General features: G+C 39.1%; 1 protein-coding gene across 1 annotated transcript in view; it reads left to right on the plus strand.

Moving 5' to 3' along the window:
• The window catches only part of LOC107666375 (uncharacterized protein KIAA1109-like), a 57731-nt gene extending 41209 nt beyond the window's left edge, over positions 1 to 16522 (plus strand). Inside the window, exons 64-84 of the mRNA XM_016457633.1 lie at positions 1154 to 1386; positions 1473 to 1676; positions 2292 to 2472; positions 2857 to 3040; positions 4318 to 4479; positions 4598 to 4737; positions 4822 to 5014; positions 5151 to 5354; positions 5468 to 5644; positions 6714 to 6851; positions 8142 to 8357; positions 8456 to 8606; positions 8704 to 8861; positions 10628 to 10817; positions 10891 to 11108; positions 11199 to 11450; positions 11547 to 11750; positions 14327 to 14521; positions 14633 to 14767; positions 14854 to 15022; positions 15590 to 16522. Of these exons, the coding sequence (XP_016313119.1) occupies positions 1154 to 1386; positions 1473 to 1676; positions 2292 to 2472; positions 2857 to 3040; positions 4318 to 4479; positions 4598 to 4737; positions 4822 to 5014; positions 5151 to 5354; positions 5468 to 5644; positions 6714 to 6851; positions 8142 to 8357; positions 8456 to 8606; positions 8704 to 8861; positions 10628 to 10817; positions 10891 to 11108; positions 11199 to 11450; positions 11547 to 11750; positions 14327 to 14521; positions 14633 to 14767; positions 14854 to 15022; positions 15590 to 15809 (3924 nt within the window). The 3' untranslated portion in view covers positions 15810 to 16522. The remainder of the gene's footprint in view (positions 1 to 1153; positions 1387 to 1472; positions 1677 to 2291; positions 2473 to 2856; positions 3041 to 4317; positions 4480 to 4597; positions 4738 to 4821; positions 5015 to 5150; positions 5355 to 5467; positions 5645 to 6713; positions 6852 to 8141; positions 8358 to 8455; positions 8607 to 8703; positions 8862 to 10627; positions 10818 to 10890; positions 11109 to 11198; positions 11451 to 11546; positions 11751 to 14326; positions 14522 to 14632; positions 14768 to 14853; positions 15023 to 15589) is intronic.
• The last annotated feature ends 2827 nt before the right edge of the window (positions 16523 to 19349 follow it).

Consider the following 19349-nt stretch of genomic DNA (forward strand, 5'->3'; position numbering starts at 1 on the left):
GGCTGTCACAGCATGCGAGTACTAAACTAAGCTCTCATTCACACACAAGTTTACGTTAAAAACACACATAAGTTACAAAAACAGTAGGTTATGACTGTGAAGGTAAACTGCTGGGAAATAAATCGCATGTTTATTTTAGATCTGTGTGGCAGCAGCAATATACAGTAAATAAATCAATAAATCCACTGCTCTCTTGTCTCCTCTGAGGCTGGGAATCTAAATAGTGTTCTGTGCTCGTCTGTGCAGCCAAAGACAGAACAGTTAGCATGTTTTGCTCAAACTTTCGCCATGGCATTAGAACTGGCACACTGTTGTTGCTTGCGAAATCAAATGACGGCGCCGTGGGTGTAAATTTACAGATTAAGGGGCGGTAATATTATAATGAGATCCCTTTGCCACGTCACCAAGGGAGCGAAATCAGACGCGCTTGTCTTGGTTGCTAGATGCACTGGGGACCTGATTATAGCACTTAAAACCTGGAAAAGTCAGATTTTCATGATATGTCACCTTTAACATAAAAATTTAAAGTATGAAAGAATTTCATTTTGAGATTTGTTAAAGTTAAACATCCAATATTGGGAGATAATGATAAATTTAACAAGTCACTAATATCATGATCCTTAAAATACACTTGATTTATTTTTTCTCTTTTTTTTCTTTTGATTTTGTGGTGACATGTGACCTAGATATGTTTTTGTTAGATCCACTCATGTAGTCGAAGAGACATAAATCCTTTAGGAGAGAGAAATTGATGAATAGATGGATAGATATATAGGATAGGGCTGTGCAAATAACCGAATGCGATTTTCATGCGCATCTCGTCAGTAAAGCCGGTTCTGTGATTAGTAGTAAATCTCCAGCACGTGCTTTCAGATGGAGCGGCATTTACTACACAGAGCCATAGTTCACTGACAAGCTACGCAAAATCGCAGGCGATTCATTGCCGATTATGAATGCGATATTGCGTAGCTTGTCAGTGAACTACGGCTCTGTGTAGTAAATGCCGCTCCATCTGAAAGCACGTGCTGGAGATTTACTACTAATCACAGAACCGGCTTTACTGACGAGATGCGCATGAAAATCGCATTCGATTATTTGCACAGCCCTAATATAGACCAACCATCTGACTGTTGGCTTTCACTGGTTGTTGAAGTTCCCGGAGGAGACAGAGTTGGACCTGTTGTCTGTCACCATTGATGATCCTGCCCATTACCCATCATGCTCAGTGTTCAGTGCCCCTGGCACACCCGTAGTCTTTTCACCAACCGTTCCCTTCCAGCCTGATGACAGTCGCCGTGACGACCTCTCCTCGACTTCTTCAGAGGATTCGGACAAAGACGACGAGTTTGTCAGGGAAAGACCACAAAGCTATTATCGCAGACCAGGGTGTGTTGAACACACAGCACATGTAAACACTCCACAAACACAATTACACTCACTAAACTGACAGTCTGTATGTTTGTATTTCTCAGGGGCTCTCAGAGAAAGTCATCTGCGCTGTCTGCATTATTCAGTGAGCGCTGGCCGGCTACACCCCCTCAGCGTGGAGCATTAACTCCACCCACCGAGCGGAACATTGACTTCGAGCTGGACGTGCGCGTTGAGATCGACAGCGGCAAGTGTATGCTACACCCCAGCACCCAGCCCCCCGAGCATGAAGATCTTGCACTGAGGAGGTCAAGAGACACAACAAAATGGACAACACTATGTCATGTTGTATTTAATGGATCGAGCACTGCAGTGATGACATATATTTGATGGCCAACCTGGAAGTTAGAATCACCCTGGTTCTCTCGGCAAAAACTCAATAGGATTTTCCATTGGCTTTTGGATTTTTGCAAAAAAATAAACTCCGTGACCCACAAAAGTTAATGATTCTTGCACGCTATGTTCATAATGACAATCTTCTCAAATGAACGCAACTTCACTGAACTTTGAAGCCTAAATACAGTCCGAAGTAAAAAGACAAACTATACTACGGTCATATGGTTATAGCAACACCACCATTAAGCTTCCAACAACTCTTTTAGTTTTTATTTAACAAACAATTCCTGTGAAAGTTTGAGTTAGAATGATTTGCATAAGTGTGGGATGTCAACAACCTCACATTTAACCAAAAAACACATTCATAAAACCCATTGACTTCAGGATGATGGAACCGGAAAAAAAAACTTCCCATGTTTTGGTCTACAAAAACGTCATCCCTGCATCACTCTTTTGGTTTGGATTTTGATCAGGGCTGCAAAGTGCTCCTGTAAAAATTTATTTCTCATTCTCGTTCTGTTGTTTAGAAGTTGTGAGCGGAGTTCGAGGAGTCTGGATCAGGAATCTCCTCCTAAGAAGCGAAAGCAGCAGCACAGTTTTGCCTCAAGCTCCCAACTACTGAATGCTAAGCGAGTGCCCACCTCTCTGCAGAGCAAGAACAGTGATATTGAGACCACTGTCTTCTACATCCCTGGAGTGGATGTTAAGGTCTGCTGTGGGTCTTTTGACATGCTTCACACAGCTATGTGTATTTTCTTGTGGTTCAAGTAAAGTCAGGTTCACACCGTAGAATTTTTTTTGCCTATTTTCTTCTAATTTGAGACGTATATTTTGAGATTTGAGTGTCAGATGGTGTTATATCAGCACTCATTTTGATGTGTAAAACACCCAAATACACTCATAGGTCTATAGACCTATTTAAATGCATCTGAATTGCACTTACATTCATGCAACCAACAACCAATCTTATGGGTTACAATGCTCAACCACTGCAAAAACCACAGCCCAAAAAAAAAAAAGACAAATCCAAATTGATGCATTAATGTATACTTTTCATGATTGGATAACTGTAGCTCTCTGTTTCTTTTACAGCTGCATTACAGTTCTAAAATGCTGAAGACGGAGTCGCCCAATGCCTCACGTGGATCGTCCCTTCCCAGAACCCTTTCCAAAGAGTCCAAGCTGTATGGTATGAGAGACGCATTCGCACCACCAGCCTCAGGCCCTGGCAAGACTAACACACTCCTCTCCCCACCTCCCCCTCCCCTCCCTTCAGGTACACACTCTATTCCTGTCTCGTCGTCTGCCACTGGCTTCCTGCATGCGCTCAGCCTCGTCTCAGTCACTGGAGCATGGCCCACAGCTCTGAGCTCCACTGTAGTGCACGACTATCTAGGATCAGGGTTCACAGTTGCCTCTGCAGGGTCTTTCTTTCTGCTGTGGTTCTGTGTGTTTACTGCTTATGTGCTTTGGTTGAGACAAGCTTCTGTTATTAGTTGTTTTTATAATATTATTGACGACAGTTTCTGTTTGTCCTCTTTCACTGTTTGCTTCATCTTTCTGATATCAGTTCAAATTTGAAAAGTGTATACAATATTGTTCAAAAGTTTGGGATCGGTTGATTAAAAAATACAGTATAAAGAGACTATTGTTAAGTGATATTCTAATATAAAATACCTGTTTTCTATTTTAATATATTAAAAAATGTATTTAATTCCTGTGATGCAAAGCTACATTTTCAACAGTCATCACTCCAGTCTTCAGCGTCACATGATGCTTCAGAAATCTAATATGCTGATTTGATGCTTAAGAAACATTTCTGATTATTGAATTTGAAAGTTTTTTTATAGAAACTGATACTTTTTTCTAGGATTCTTTGATGAATAGAAAGTTTAAAAAACAGCATATGCTTGAAATAGAAGTCTTTAATTTTAATTCCTTTTAAATTTAATTCCTTGCTAAATAAATGTATTTATTTCTTTAAAAATATTTACCAACCCTGAACTTTTGAACAGTAGTAAAAAAACAAAAATACAGCAATATATATTAAATAACAGTAAATCCCCAGAAGTCACTTTGGATAAAAGTATCTTCTAAATGAATAAAATGCATATCACTCAGTATCTCAGCAATTGTTTCAAGGAATAGTTCACAAAAAAATTAAGAAAAGAAATTACTCCGCCTCATGTTGTTTCATTGAAACACAAATTGAGATTTTAGGTTGAGTGTTCAAGCTTCTCTTTTCCATACAAATGAATGTGGGTGGTGATTTAAACTGCAAGCTATTAATAGTTCTGGACATTGCTATTCATTGATTGCACTTTTTTACCATTTTCTATGACATTTCATTGCGTCTTATGCTTGTGTTAAACAATTTCTGGGTGTTTTGGCTGCATTACTGTGCATCATGCATATTGCGTGCATGCAGGAGCTGCATTAGATGCCATATGTTTGCATCCTGAACAGGAATCTGTCATGATAATTTAATAAATTGGCAACAGAGAAGGATTGTTTTTTAACTTTTTGTCTGTGTTTTTGTGTTTGCGTGAGCAGCTAAAGGTAAAGCAAGTGTAGGGGTGAAGACAGCTAAGCTGTATGCATGGGTAGCTCTCCAGACACTGCCAGAGGAAATGGTCATCAGTCCATGTCTGCTAGACTTCCTGGAGAAAGCGCTGGAGACCATTCCCATCACACCAGTCGACAGGAACTACACAAGTCAGTGTGCTTTTTGATTTAACATTTGTCGCTTTGCTTTCTAAAATAACAAAACACAATTCTGTCAGGTGTTTCTGTGTGTATACTTTATGCTGATATTCAATGTGTGTTTGTGTAGCTCTGAATGTTCCTGAGGAGGATGTAGGTCAATTTGATTCCGTGGAGCCTCTGGAGGAGTCTCAGGTGTCTCTTGTGTCTTCTGCTACATCTCCATACTCTTCCTTCCCTGTGGATGTGGTAGTTTATGTCAGGGTGCAGGTATACCAGCATTCCTTCAAGCAATACTCACTAGTAGTAACCATCTCAAAGTGGTTGGCTAATTTCGTCTCGTTTGTTTCTCAGCCATCTCAGATCCGGTTCAGCTGTCTGCCCATGTCTCGAGTGGAGTGTATGCTGAAACTTCCCTCTTTAGACCTGGTGTTCTCATCCAATAGAGGTGAGCTTGAGCCCACCACCCATCCATCTGAGGGACAACACACACCCTCCTCCACACCTCCATCGGTCCACAATGCCAACAGAGTGCCTGGAAGCAAAGGTAGAAATGTACTGTACTGAAAATCTCTCTTATGTAATTTTGAAATACGTGGTCAATAAGTGGTGTTTCTTTTAGTTCTTATTGGTTTGAGAGTGTATTGGCTAATGGAACCACTGAAACTTCTTCCATCCCTCAGGTCCATCCACAGGGTTAGGCAGTCCTCCAGGCCGGAGTCGCCACCACAGCAGCCAATCAGATCTAACAGGCCCACCCTTAAACTCATCAGGTCTGAGTTTCACCGCCTGTATGTCAGATTTTTCACTGTATGTGTTTCATCCTTATGGAGCCGGCAAACAGAAGTCTGCAGTTACTGGCCTCCCACCTGGACCAGGACCACTGGGTGAGAGCCCCATGCAGAGACAGTACTCAAAAATATTATGACAGTTTATATGTAACAGCTTGTATACTGTAAAGAACATTGTAAGACTCTGTAGATGACTTTGGTTTGTTTAGGAGGAGTTGACGAGGAGGCCTCTTCAGTGACGGGCAGGAAAGACTCTCTCTCCATCAACCTGGAGTTTGTAAAAGTCAGCCTTTCCCGGATGAGACGGACAGGATGTCCAGCATTTATTGATACATTCATTGCCAGCAAGGGTGGGAAGATGGACACAACTCTTATCAACATCTCAGGTGAGGAATTCAAAATAAAGTACTGAGGTTTCCTTCAGGATGTCTGATTATATCACCCTACTAAAGCTTTTTCCATATGTCTCATACTTTAGCATTATGCATGAATGCTAAAGTGTTACACTGCTGTTCAAAAGTTTAGGGTCAGTAAGATACTTTTTTTTTTTTTTTTTTTTAAAACAGAGACCAAACTTCTGAATGGTAGTGTATTTTTTTAGATCCAAAAGAGAAATATGTTGAATTCTGGATGGTTGGTTGTGGACAAATCGGCCTATACATTAATGAAAGTAAATATTTTCTCCTGTTCACATTATGGTTGATTGCTGATCAAGTGCTCTGTAAAGCGTCCCTGCTTCAGCCACGTTCCATAAGCAAGACCTTCAAACTGAGTGGCCTGTATTAAAACATCAATGTTGAATCCCTTCCTGTTTGCTGTCAAAGAGTGTTGTAATTGTGGGGCTGGACACAGAGATGCAGGGGAACGGGCAGAGCATGACAGCCTAGTCACGTGGAATTCCCAAAATAAAGTACTGAGGTTTCCTTCAGGATGTCTGATTATATCACCCTACTAAAGCTTTTTCCATATGTCTCATACTTTAGCATTATGCATGAATGCTAAAGTGTTACACTGCTGTTCAAAAGTTTAGGGTCAGTAAGATACTTTTTTTTTTTTTTTTTTTAAACGATGCATTCAATTGATCAAAACTGACAGTAAAGACATTTATAATGTTAAAAAGTTTTGTATTTCAAATAAATGCTGTTCTTTTGAACTTTCTATTCATGGAACAATCCTAAAACAATTTATCACGTTTTCATATCCACATTGATGATAATAAAAAATGTTTCTTGATCACCAAAGAAACATTAAATTGTAATAATATTTCACAGTATTACTGTTTTACTGTACCTTTGATCAAATACATGCAGCCTTGGTGAGCATAAGAAACAATTCTAACCCCAGACTTTTGAATGGTAGTTTGTTTAATAATGAAATGCAATAAAAGGGAATCTTTCAGTTGTCTCAATAACTAATTCATGACAATGTGTGTGTGTGCTTTTTTTTTTTTACCAGCGGTGTGTGATATCGGTTCTGCTTCCTTCAAGTACGACATGAGACGTCTGAGTGAGATTCTTGCGTTTCCCCATGCTTGGTACCGCAGAAGCATTGCCAGGAGATTGTTTTTAGGAGACCAGACCATTAACTTACCAGGTTATACATATACACTCTCATCATTACAATACTGTTCGACAGTTTGGAATCACTATTAAGTTGATGCAGAGATGCTTCACAAAAGTAGCATTTAATTGTAATATTGTAAATTATTATTAAGTTTTAAATAGGTCTTTAAATACTTTTTATTTTCTTATTTTCATGTATTTTTATATATTTTCATATTTTTTATATAAAGCCTTATCATCTGAGTTGAAAAAGTTGTGCTACTGAAGTGTGGCAATCACAATACAATGTTTTTTCAGTTGTTGGAGTATTGAGCACACTTCCTTTTCTGAAGTCCAATTTTGGTTTCAGAAATAGCCAAAAAAACAACAACATAAAAAAAAAAACATTTCATCAGTTGTTCTTTGGAGAGATGGAGGCTATTTCATGCGCTGCTGTCTGGAAAGAAGAAAGCAAACGGTATATAACCGTGACAGATGCCTGCTGGACAAGAACAAGCACATCAGAGTTTCTAGTTTGAGAAACAGACCCCTCACTGGTGCTCAGCTGGCAGCTTCATTGAACCGTACATGGCCAAAACTTGTTTCATCTGCAGCAGTGAAAAGATGCCTTTTAGGCAGAATGTCATTGACAAAGCTACATAAAAAACTAGAAAATAAGAGAAAATGCTATTTTCCTTTTGACTATTCTACCCTTTATGAATTGATGAATCTAGGTTTGAGGTATTGAGTGGTTTAAACCTAAAAATAAAAATTGCCATCATTTAGTCAGCTTCATGCCATTCCAAGCCCATAAAACCTTGGTTAATCTTTAAAACACAAATGAAGGTATTTTTAATGAAATCTGAGAGGTTTCTGTCTCTCCATTGAAAGTCAAGGTAACCAAAACGTAAAAAATCCAAAAAGGTCATAAAGGGATCATTAAAGGTAGGGTAGGCGATTTCGGAAAGGCTAGCGATAGCAAGTTAGCTTTGAAAGCAAGATCCCCACGACCCCACCCTCACTGCATAATCACTCTGCAAAGCCACGCCTCCCCAAAACACATGAACGCGCTCCGTCAGAGCAGAGACTAACCTGCGATACGATGAGAGATGGCGTTGATGGAGGGTTGAATGCAACACTGTTAGATCACCTCATGTCTCATTTACCGGTGACAAAACATTACAGTACAAGGCACATAATATTACAATAATAGCGCCTTTAACTCTTGCTGGAAGGCGCTGATGACATATGTCTGCGCAGACAGTGTGCACAGAGGTATGCATCTTACATCTCCAAATGAATGCTGGAAAGTGTTGATACTAAGAGCAGATGTGTGTTGTAGCCTCAGGTCCTGCCACGCCAGACTCTGTGGAGAGCATTGCACAGCACCTGTCTCCTGAGTCCAGCCGTAAAGCGTACTGGAGGACATGGGACGGCCAGACCACTCAACACCCCTCCTCCTCCATCTTCACTGATGCCACACCAAGCCACGCACACCTCAAATCACCTGCCACCGGACGTTCCCGCAGCGTGTCCGACGACTCAGCACCACGCAGAGGTACGCACCATGTACATGCTGCTGGAGCTCTGCTGATGATGTGCTGCTCTGGGGCTTACATATAAAAACCAATGTTGTGTGTCTGTGTGTTTCTACAGACTCCGTTACCAAGACCTCCACCCCATCGTTCCGGAATGGAAAAGCAGCAGCACAGCAGGGTTCGCCATGGGAGACGCTGGTGGTGTTCGCCATCAACCTTAAACAGCTTAATGTCCAGATGAACATGAGCAACGTCATGGGCAACAATACGTACGAGAGACATATTGAAACAATTTGATTGGTGGAGCTTTTAAGGCGCTTAATATCACTCTGTCTGATGTCTAATTATGAATGTGTGTTTGAACAGTTGGACAACAAGTGGGCTGAAGAGTCAGGGCCGTCTGTCAGTGGGCAGTAACAGAGATCGTGAGATCAGCATGTCTGTTGGACTGGGCCGCTCCAAACTGGATTCCAAAGGAGGAGTGGTGGGTGGCAACATTGATGTCAACACACTTGAGATGGTCTGTAAGTACACTTTTATTTATTTATTTATTTTACTTTATTTTTAAGAGAGAGAAGTTACTACCTCTAAATCTGATATAATTTTTTTTTCATGAATACGTATTTTCTCTAATTAATGCATAATTCTAATGATGTTATAGTGTTAAACCAGTTGCAGTGGCTATCAAAACGGACTTTAATTTTGCCATTCACCACCACAAAATATCCACCTTATTGATTTTAGATAACTTTATAAAAGTAAATATTGCTATTGACTCAATCTATTGGTTTTATATATTTAGTATATTACGTTCTATTAATGGTATTTCTCCTTGGTCCATAAAATGATTTAATATAAAGTTAAATAGTATAGTGGTATAATATTAGTATAATAGTTTCATAATAATTTTATAATTTAAGTATTTATTTCTATAGGTGAATTTCATCGCATTTATGGTAATAGCATATGAAGAGTTTATTTGCAAAAACCGATAAATGCCAATTTCAGACAAAATGATCTGATTGCCGTGCATTATTCTCCACATAAAGCACGATCTAAACCCTAAACACGTTTTGTCAAAAAAGCGGTATTGTTCACATTCAAGGCATTGCGAGTTAACGTTTTACAGCAGAAGCCGACAAGCGCCCTTGTTGTTTGTGAACAGAAGCCGATAAGTCCATTTTAGCGAATCTGCGTGCTTTATTCAGGTCAGGTGACAAGGCTACTTCCATTTGAAAAGACGTGCTAGCTGAGGAGTTTCATCAAAGCTTGCTAAAAGTGATCAAGAATGGATAATTTTGATGAACTTGATGAACCCGTGATATCTTCTTCAGGGCGTAAAGAAAAATAAAAGCTGAAACTCTTTCACTATACCTTGCAAAAGCAGCACGTTACAGTGGTGAGGGAAAAGCTCTGTGTATTGCATACAGTTTATGATCACAACAACGTTTGTCAGGCATCTACATTGTCATCTGAGGAGATTACAAAGATTAAAAGAGTGTTTTTTTTTAACTCTAAAACATGAAATGTGGAGTTATCTGCTTTTGCCAAAAAATGACTGTTGGAGTTATCTGCTTTTGCTAAAAAAACTAACTTTTAATGAACTTTAATTTAGTAAATTACCTGTATTTGTTTAAGTTATTATTACTTAATCAAAACAACCCAACTGCAGTTTGATTGATATTACTTGGACTGCACAATAAAAAAAAAAGTGATTTCTGAAAATAAATAAAAATGGAGTTATCGGTTTTTGCAAATGAACTCTTCATATGTTGAGTATGATAACAGGTTTATGGGTAATGTGTAAAAAAAAAACAAAAAAAAAACTAAATTTTCAAAATGCTTATTGTGAATGAGTATACTGTATAACTGAACTGTATACATATATTTCTTTTTTTGCCCTTGTAATTTTTAATAAAAATGTCATAACAGACTTCACTCTGGTGACATATGCAGGAATTCTCCAATCATTTAGTCTGCTTAAACTCCACCTCTACCTCTTACTCGACTGCAAGCACAGATCTGCCTCCATTAAATCAACAACCAATAGATAAAAGTCCCTCCCCTACTTTTTTTTTCTTAGTGATCTGTTGCACTTGGATGTATGTCATAATACAGAAGAAAAGATCTGCCCATACTTCAATTTAACTACACAGCTTTAACTACATTCCATTTGAATTGATATTCAGAATTTGATTTGGAAATGAAAAGGCCTTTTCAATTCTGTATGGCACACAACACTGGTGTCTTGTCATCCTCTTCAGTGACTGAGAACTGGTTGTTCTTTTAGCTCATATTTCAGAACATCCAAATCAGCAGCCCAGTCATAAGATCCAGATCACCATGGGCTCCACAGAGGCCCGGCTGGACTACATGGGCTCCAGCATATTGATGGGCATCTTCAGTAATGCTGACCTGCAACTCCAGGACGAGTGGAAGGTGAACCTCTGCACGACCGAGGCCAGTCTTTCTGAGAAAAGGTAAGAACTGCCAATCATATTAGTGAAGATTATGTAAAAGATGACCACATTCACTGATGTGTATCTGCTCCAGTGAGATCTTTGTACATGGAGACCTGCAGTGGGACATATTCCAGGTGATCATCTCCCGCTCCACAACCCCTGACCTGATAAAGATCGGCATGAAGCTGCAGGAGTTCTTCACACTGCAGTTTGACACCAGCAAGCGAGCCCTGTCCAGCTGGGGCCCGGTGCCATACATGCCTCCCAAAACCCCGGTCATCAACACGGACAAAGGAGCAGCTGAACTCTGTTAGTGTGCTTGTGACTTTTCTAGATTTAACAGAAAAATTTGTTAATAAAATTATACTAAGGACCAACATAAATGTCTGTTTCTTTTAGATATGGATGCAGCTCATCACAGGCATTGGCCCAGTGTGTTGAAGATGGTGGCAGGATGTCACATTTCCCTCTTCCAGATGCCTCTTCCAGAGGATGCTGTGCAGCTGGGTGGCTCCATGAGTCTCCATGGCAATCACATGACTCTGGCTTGTTTCCACGGGCCTAACTTCCGTTCCAAGTCTTGGGTGCTGTTCCATCTGGAAGAGCCCAACATCGCCTTCTGGACTGAAGCACAGAAGATCTGGGAGGATGGTACAGACCTAGTGCTAACTTTCCATCCATCCATTCAACCAATCATTTTAGAGAGCTTTCATAAATTCAAACTTACAGGTTGTGTTATTTGTCTAGGCTCCAGCGATGATTCTACATACATCGTTCAAACCCTTGACTTTCACCTTGGGCATAATACAATGGTAACCAAGCCTTGCGGTGCTCTGGAGAGCCCAATGGCAACCATCACTAAGGTTACCCGCCGCCGCCATGAAAACCCCCCGCATGGGGTGGCTACAGTCAAAGAATGGTTCAACTATGTCACTGCCATGAGGAATGAAGGTAAACATTGCACACTCGCTGAGCTGCCTTGCTGTCTGTTGCCCAATAAGCAGCTGCCTTCTAAGGCATGAAAGAGAATCTCAGAAGTTACAGAGCAAATCTGTAAATAAACAGTGCTTCTCTTGTAGGGGTGTTGCAGTATGCTAGTATTCACCATCAAATTCAATTCAAGTTTATTTGTATAGCGCTTTTCACGATACAAATCGTTGCAAAGCAACTTTACAGCAAATTAAGTTTCTACAATATTTAGTGGTAGCTTATCAGTGGTGACTGTCAGTTCATGTACATATGGCAGAAATGTATGGAAAAATCTATTTAAGACGTAATAAAACAGACGATGAACACTATTAACAGCAATTATTATATGATGCAATCAAACTTATAGCAAAATGTGGTAGTTCTGTATGTTGTTTCAGGGTTGGCATCATCTGAGGTCCTCTGAGGGGTTGGCATCATCTCTTCTCATGTGTTCTGGATCCAGACTGAAGCTTGTGTAATGGCAGAAACAGAGAAGGTAATAGAGAAAAATTAGCGTAGCTGCTGTTCCAACTAAGCAAAAAAATTATGTGTTCAACCCAAGCAAAAGAATGAAAATGTGCATTTGATCAGATGTATCTGAAGTACAAGGTTATGAGATACATTATGTGAATGCTTGGCTAAAGAGATGTGTCTTTAATCTAGATTTAAACAGAGAGAGTGTGTCTGAACCCCGAACGTTATCAGGAAGGGTATTCCAGAGTTTGGGAGCCGAATGTGAAAAAGCTCTACCTCCTTTAGTGGACTTTGCTATCCTAGGTACTACCAAAAGTCCAGAGTTTTGCGACCTTAGGGAGCGTGATGGATTGTAGCGTGGTAGAAGACTAGTTAGGTACGCAGGAGCTAACCCATTAAGGGCCTTATAGGTAAATAATAATATTTTGTAACTGATACGGAACTTAATAGGTAGCCAGTGCAGAGACTGTAAAATTGGGGTAATATGATCATATTTTCTTGACCTGGTAAGGACTCTAGCCGCTGCATTTTGGACCACCTGTAGCTTGTTTATTGAAGATGCAGGACAACCACCTAGCAGTGCATTACAATAGTCCAGTCTAGAGGTCATGAATGCATGAACTAGCTTTTCTGCATCAGAAACGGGTAACATGTTTCGTAACTTGGCAATGTTTCTAAGATGGAAGAATGCTGTTTTTGTAACATGGGAAATATGATTTTCAAAAGACAAGTTGCTATCTAATATAACAAATGAAAATCAAAATGACATGAGGTGATAGATATGTTAGCACTAAACGTCTTATTATCGTAAATAATGTTGTGTCTGATTGACACTCCAGCATAATATAAAGTGGTATAAAAAAAAGACAACGCGGTGTGTTACTACTAATGCCACACAAAACCATGCAATCGAAGATGACAGACGAAAGCAAGACACTCAACCCATAAGCAAAAAAAGTTTGCTTGCCAGTTTATTGATTCCATAAAAAAGACAAGCTGTAGACACCCTAGTCTGCACGAAGTGCCAATCAGCAGTAAGTTCTTGTTGTATGTTTTTGTACAGCTGTGGTTACAAAATCTCTTTCTATCTCTTCTATCTTTTTTCTTTAGGTAAACGAATCTGACAGCAATTTTTCTCCTACATTTCTTGAGATATCGCAATATCGAAACCATGGTTTCGTTTGGCCATGATAATCTGTCTTCAGAAAAGTTCCCATGGCATTTTCGGATGCACTTAAAAAAAAATACTTTATTAGGCATCTGCTTTGTTTACAGGGGTTAACCACTGTATTTCTTTTACATAAGCACCATTTACTGTCAGAGAGTGAATTAGCATTGTTTTTTTCAGCCCAGTCTGCTGTTTTTGTTTATACCAATTATATATATCATATAAAATCAGTTATTAGACTGCAATGTGAGGTTCATCATTTTATAAAACTTGTGCAAAACTTATATTTTCTACATTTATTTTACAGTTAGGATGTTACAATATTCATTGGTGTTGTTTCACGAGAATGTGATACCTAAACAGTTCTAATATCAGAATTTACCTAAATAATTTGAACCGTTTCAGATATGTTATTCTAATTTGAACTGCGCAGGAGACTACATTCTAAATCCATTTTCAAAGATTTTGAAAATTAAAAGCATAAAACTCAACAGCATACAGAAGCGTTTTGTAGACATCTGTTTTGAATTAGATTTGATTTGAACAATTTTATTTATACTTTTCAGAAGTGATTATATTTGTATATTTGTAATAGACATTGCTTTCACTTCCTAATTTAGAATTTCTTTTCCCACTTAGCTCTTTGTAGTGCATTATGGGATTGCATTCTCCAAAACATACATGTAGTATGATGCTTTAGGCAAAACGATACATTTTTTTTTTTCTTGCTCAATTCTGTCTTGTGGAAAAGCCTTTGCATGGGTTAGAGTTTCTACAGGCAGCTCACTAGGTTCTGGAACAGAGCCAGTGTAAAGCCATCTTGTTGCCTAAACACTGTCACCTGTTTATGATTACTATATTTTCTGTTCTTTTCCAAGAAATAATTCTCTCTCTTTTTTTTTTTTTCTTGTGTCAGAGCTGAACTTGTTGCGTAACGTGGATGCAAACAACTCTGAGAGCGGCGCAGCAGCAAAGAGCTCCAGCCTCCTGAGCGGCTTCAGGGGCACCTCCAGCTACAACCATGAAACCGAGACCATCTTCGCCCTTCCCAAAATGCAGCTCCAGTTCAAATCCATCCACGTACAAGACCCCGAGGAACCTTCTCTCAGTGGTACAGACTTATAAACTGCCCCAATTGAATATTCTGGCAGCCTCTGGCAGCTAAGCTGGTATAGTCTGAAAGTGAGTGCGGGACCCTCGCTGACTCTGAGCTGTGTTGCAGATGCCAGCAGTAAGCCCAAAGTGGAGAGCAGTGTGGTGACCGAGTTCACCAATCACATCTGCGTCACCATGGATGCAGAGCTCATCATGTTCCTGCATGACCTGGTGTCCGCATACTTGAAAGAAAAGGAGAAAGGTGAGATAATGAAATGAAGAGTTGCCCTATTTCCTGTCTTCATACATGTCCTGTCACTGTAGTGAAGCATGTCGCTCATGTTCCAGCTCTCTTTGCCCCGCGCATCTTTGCGTCTCGACCCGGTCAGAAGAGCCCCACGGTGCAGCAGGATGAGGCCTCGTCAGAGAAGAAGGAAAAGGAAGATGGAGTGAACTACACTACAGTGGACTGGAGAGAGTTCCTCTGTAACACGTGGCATCTGGAGCCCACACTACGGTAACGCTGCAGTCACATGACCTCTGGCCCTTCTGACCTCTGTTCAGTTCCATCTACACTGCCGTTCAAAAGTCTGGGATCAGTAAGATTTTTAATGTTTTTTAATTGTGCTCTTATGCTCAACAAGGCTGTATTTATTTGATAAAAAATACAGATAAACAGTAATATTGTGAAATATTTTTGCAATTTCTAATATTGGTTTCCTATTTTAATATACTTTCAAATGTAATTTATTTCTGAGACACAATCTTACAGATTAAAAATCTTCCAGATCCCATACTTTTGAACGGCAGTGTAGGTGTTAATAGACAGTTGCAAAGGGTTCTGGGTGGTTGCTCAGGTTTTGCTATGTGGTATTTGAGGTTTTCCGAATGGCTGGTTGATAAAAGTAGTTGCTAGACGGTCGCTAAGCCTTGCTAATGCTAGGAAGTGGTTAAGGTGTTGCTAGGACATTGCTAGGTGGTTATGTGTGGTGTTAACAATGTACACTTCACCATCATCTGCACAGCTCAAACTTTTCATGCATTTGATGTCGGTGATGAATTCATTTGACGTGATACGTTTCAGGTTGATCTCGTGGACGGGCCGTAAGATCGATCCGGTGGGGGTGGACTACATCTTGCAGAAGCTGGGATTCCACCATGCCAGGACTACAATTCCCAAGTGGCTGCAGAGGGGAGTGATGGACCCTCTGGATAAAGTTCTGTCAGTTCTCATTAAGAAACTTGGCATGGCACTGCAGGATGAGAAAGAGAAGAAAGGTCAAAGAGACAAAGATGAGCATTAACTCGAAACACTTTAATGTATTAATACATTTCCGCTATCTGGAGCCATCCCTGTGAATTTCCTTATTTTTTACCTTGTCTGAAACCACTGGATTTATTGCAAACTACTGTACAGCGCACACACAAACACATTACAGTCATTGCTATACTGTGTGAACATTCATGTTTGCCTTGGTTCATATGGCCATAGCTCTTGGAAGACTGAAAGTGTTTTTTTTTTTGTTGTTGATGTTTTCATTTTCAGATCACATAGACGTCGAATAGCTGCTGCTGAATGCCATTTGGACTTTTAACATGAATTAAATGCACTGACACTAACAAATGAGCAGTGATCTTAAGCTACAGTATACAGGTGTGCTCTTGAAATCGGTTTCCATGAGTTCAGAGGAGCGATAAGCATCCAGTGTTCTTTCTCTGAGGTGAATATACTGCTGACTGTTGCCAATCAGACTTTTTAAATAGTTTTATTTAACATTTTAAACAATACAGGTAACCCCTGACTGGGTGGTAAAGTGTTCTTTCAGCCAGCAGAGGAAGTGTGAACATCCCTAAGCCTAATTATTCCTTTGAGAGTGACCAAATTTTCTGATGCCTGGTTAACAACACATTTTGAGGGATGATATAGTAGAAATGCCTCAGATATTCCTGTGAATACATCAGAACCTCAGATTGTGCTGTGTAATGTGAATTGGCCTATAAAGCAAGGCTCTAACTTAAATAGACAAACAAAATGTAAATATCGTAAATGCAGAAGCTGTTACCCATGTTAGGCCTGTGGTGATGGTGTTTTTCCTTTTTGCTTTTTCATAATGTGCAATAGACCATTGTATATAAAGAGGTAAATATGTTCAATGTGCTGATTTCTTAACTGAATAAAATCATTACTACTAAAATGAATGATATCTGCGGGTGACTTTTTGTGCCTCCTAACTGTTTCACAGAAAATGAGATGAATCTGTTTTGTTCAGTGATTGCTGTGGTAATGGAAGGTTGCCTTACAGAATACAATATTCTGTTTCATACTGCACAAATGTAGTAGGTTATCTCGCTCCATGCTTAAAGAAAATGTTCACTCTTAACTGCATACATACTAGGGTTGCCAACCGTCCCGTATTTTGGGTCTAATTGATTTGTCCCGTTTTTTGACTGCTACACTGATCTAACCACTGACTGATACAACAGCAGCAGTGCTGATCACGTGAGAATGATCGCCGATACCTGTCATCATCCAATCACAGCCCCCCTCACGCAGTATACGTTAAGTAGCCTAAATCAGAAATCGTGAACATAACCGTTCGAGGAAGGCTGCTCAATCCTCTGCCGGGACCGGCTCGTCGCTCCCCGCCTCACAGCAAGCGGCGCTCGCGCTAACGCCAATTCCGTCCGTGTTTTCACTTCTGTAAATCAGTTTTTGTGAATACAAACTACGTGATTATTTTTCATGAGTCCAACATCCCGCCGCGCAAGAGACGTGAGAAGGGAAGTCGTCTTTCACTATTGTAATGTTGTTAAATAGAGAAAAACATTTTATATTTACTAATAGCATAATTCTTAACCTTGGACCTTATTCTTGAAACACAAAATGACCAATAAAAAGGTGTCAAGCACCAAAAGCAGCCCATATTAAATCTATAAGCTGTCTTTAATTGAAAAATACGCATTTTCATGCATAGGTTACTATGTGTGTGTGTGTGTGTGTTTATATACACGGTCACTCGACCCCCAACCCCCCGTAAGGTAATTGTCCCGTATTTTCATTTTCTTAAAGGGGTCATGTGATGTTGCTAAAAAGAACATTATTTTGTGTATTTGGTGTAATGAAATGTGTTTATGCGGTTTAAAGTAAAAAAAACATTATTTTCCACATACTGTACATTATTGTTTCTCCTCTATTACATTTACATTTAGTCATTTTGCAGACGCTTTTATCCAAGACCTCTTTAAGCTGGCAACCCTAATACATACTGCAGTAATAGGCTATGGTCAGAATAGCGTAACAATAATTGCTGTTTTTGCGGTATCTGTATATACTGTGCACTAAATGCATAAAATACTTGAATGACTACTACATTTGAAAATATCTGTAGTAGTAAACAAAAAAAGAACACATACTGCACACCTGCTGTATCCCATAGTGCAATGTGCTCTACTCGTAGTTATACTGTTAACAGAACTTTTAGAAATGTTTTTTATTTGAAATAAAGCTTAAATAAAATAAAAATAGATAAAACGACTAAAATTAACATGAAAACTAAAAATATAATGAAATCTACTTTTAAATGATACTATACACATACTAAAATTACTGTCCTGTCAGTGTATTACATTTGCAGCTGTGACTTTAAACGTTATTTGTTGTTTTAAGATTTAGACAGTTAAATGCCAAATATACATTACCATAATGATACCTGGATGTCACATGCAAAATAATAGTAAGCAGGATACAGCAAGTAATATGCTATTTGATTTTCAAACCGCTAAGTCGTAAAGTACAACGACTACATTATAAATCCAAACATCACCACTTCCTGTTCAGTAGTTTCAGTTCAATGGATGATACAGACAGATTTCTCAGAAGAGAAATAGGGGAAATAGAATTGATAGTATTGGGGGCATTTACACGCCATTTAAATCGTTTCATAACTCTTCAGTGAGATACATGTTAACATTAAAGCTGCAGTACGGAAGATTCCCTTCTAGTGGTTGAGGCGTAAAAGTGCAAGTTACTCGCGGAGGAAATACGAATATCATATCATAATATGAAATGGATTGGTTGAGATGGAAACATGCGATAATTTTTTCAAACGAATGTCACAAACGATATCAAAATTACCCCTTGTGAAAAACTACTATCCGTATATGTATTTCGAGCGGATAACTTGTTTTGTATTAACGTTACAAAAGTTAGGCAACACTCGACATCCCATATATAAAGATTGCTAGATATAATCTTACCTGTCGGCAAGTAAAGGGCCTGAATTGGTTTAAATCCAAAGAAGTAGGATATCGTAATCTCTCATAAACTGACATTTCCCGCGAAATTCGACCCGACAGCTCCAACTGTAATTATAAGCTTATCATTGTGAATTGCAATAGGACATTTTTGTACATAGATTTTTTTTTTTTTCAAATGCACTCGTTACAAAAATAAATTAAATAATTGCTGCAACAAACCACAAAAGGAAATGGAATTGATGTTTGAAAAAGACTTTGTAAAGAAACTGACAAATAAAGAAATCTTTCTATCTACCCTTTCAAGTTTAATGCATGATTTTGGTTAAAGTGTCAACTAAAATACATTTTCAGCTTCACAAATCCAGCAAAAAGACCAAAAGCAAACAAACAAAACATCACAACTGCTTTAAAAAGCTTTATTTCTTGTAAGTATCACAAGAAGCCCGCCATGATTTGCCTTTAAACCTCTGAGTAGGTAGATTTAACATTCTAACATTCTGGTTACTCGATCTCAAAAATGAGCTACAAAAATGAACCAAGCTATTTATATAAAAAAAAAAAAAAAAAAAAAAACCCTTGGGCTCCTT

This window comes from Sinocyclocheilus anshuiensis, unplaced genomic scaffold (genome assembly GCF_001515605.1).
Source record: "Sinocyclocheilus anshuiensis isolate Anshui unplaced genomic scaffold, SAMN03320099.WGS_v1.1 scaffold63, whole genome shotgun sequence".
Classification (NCBI taxonomy): Eukaryota; Metazoa; Chordata; class Actinopteri; order Cypriniformes; family Cyprinidae; genus Sinocyclocheilus; species Sinocyclocheilus anshuiensis.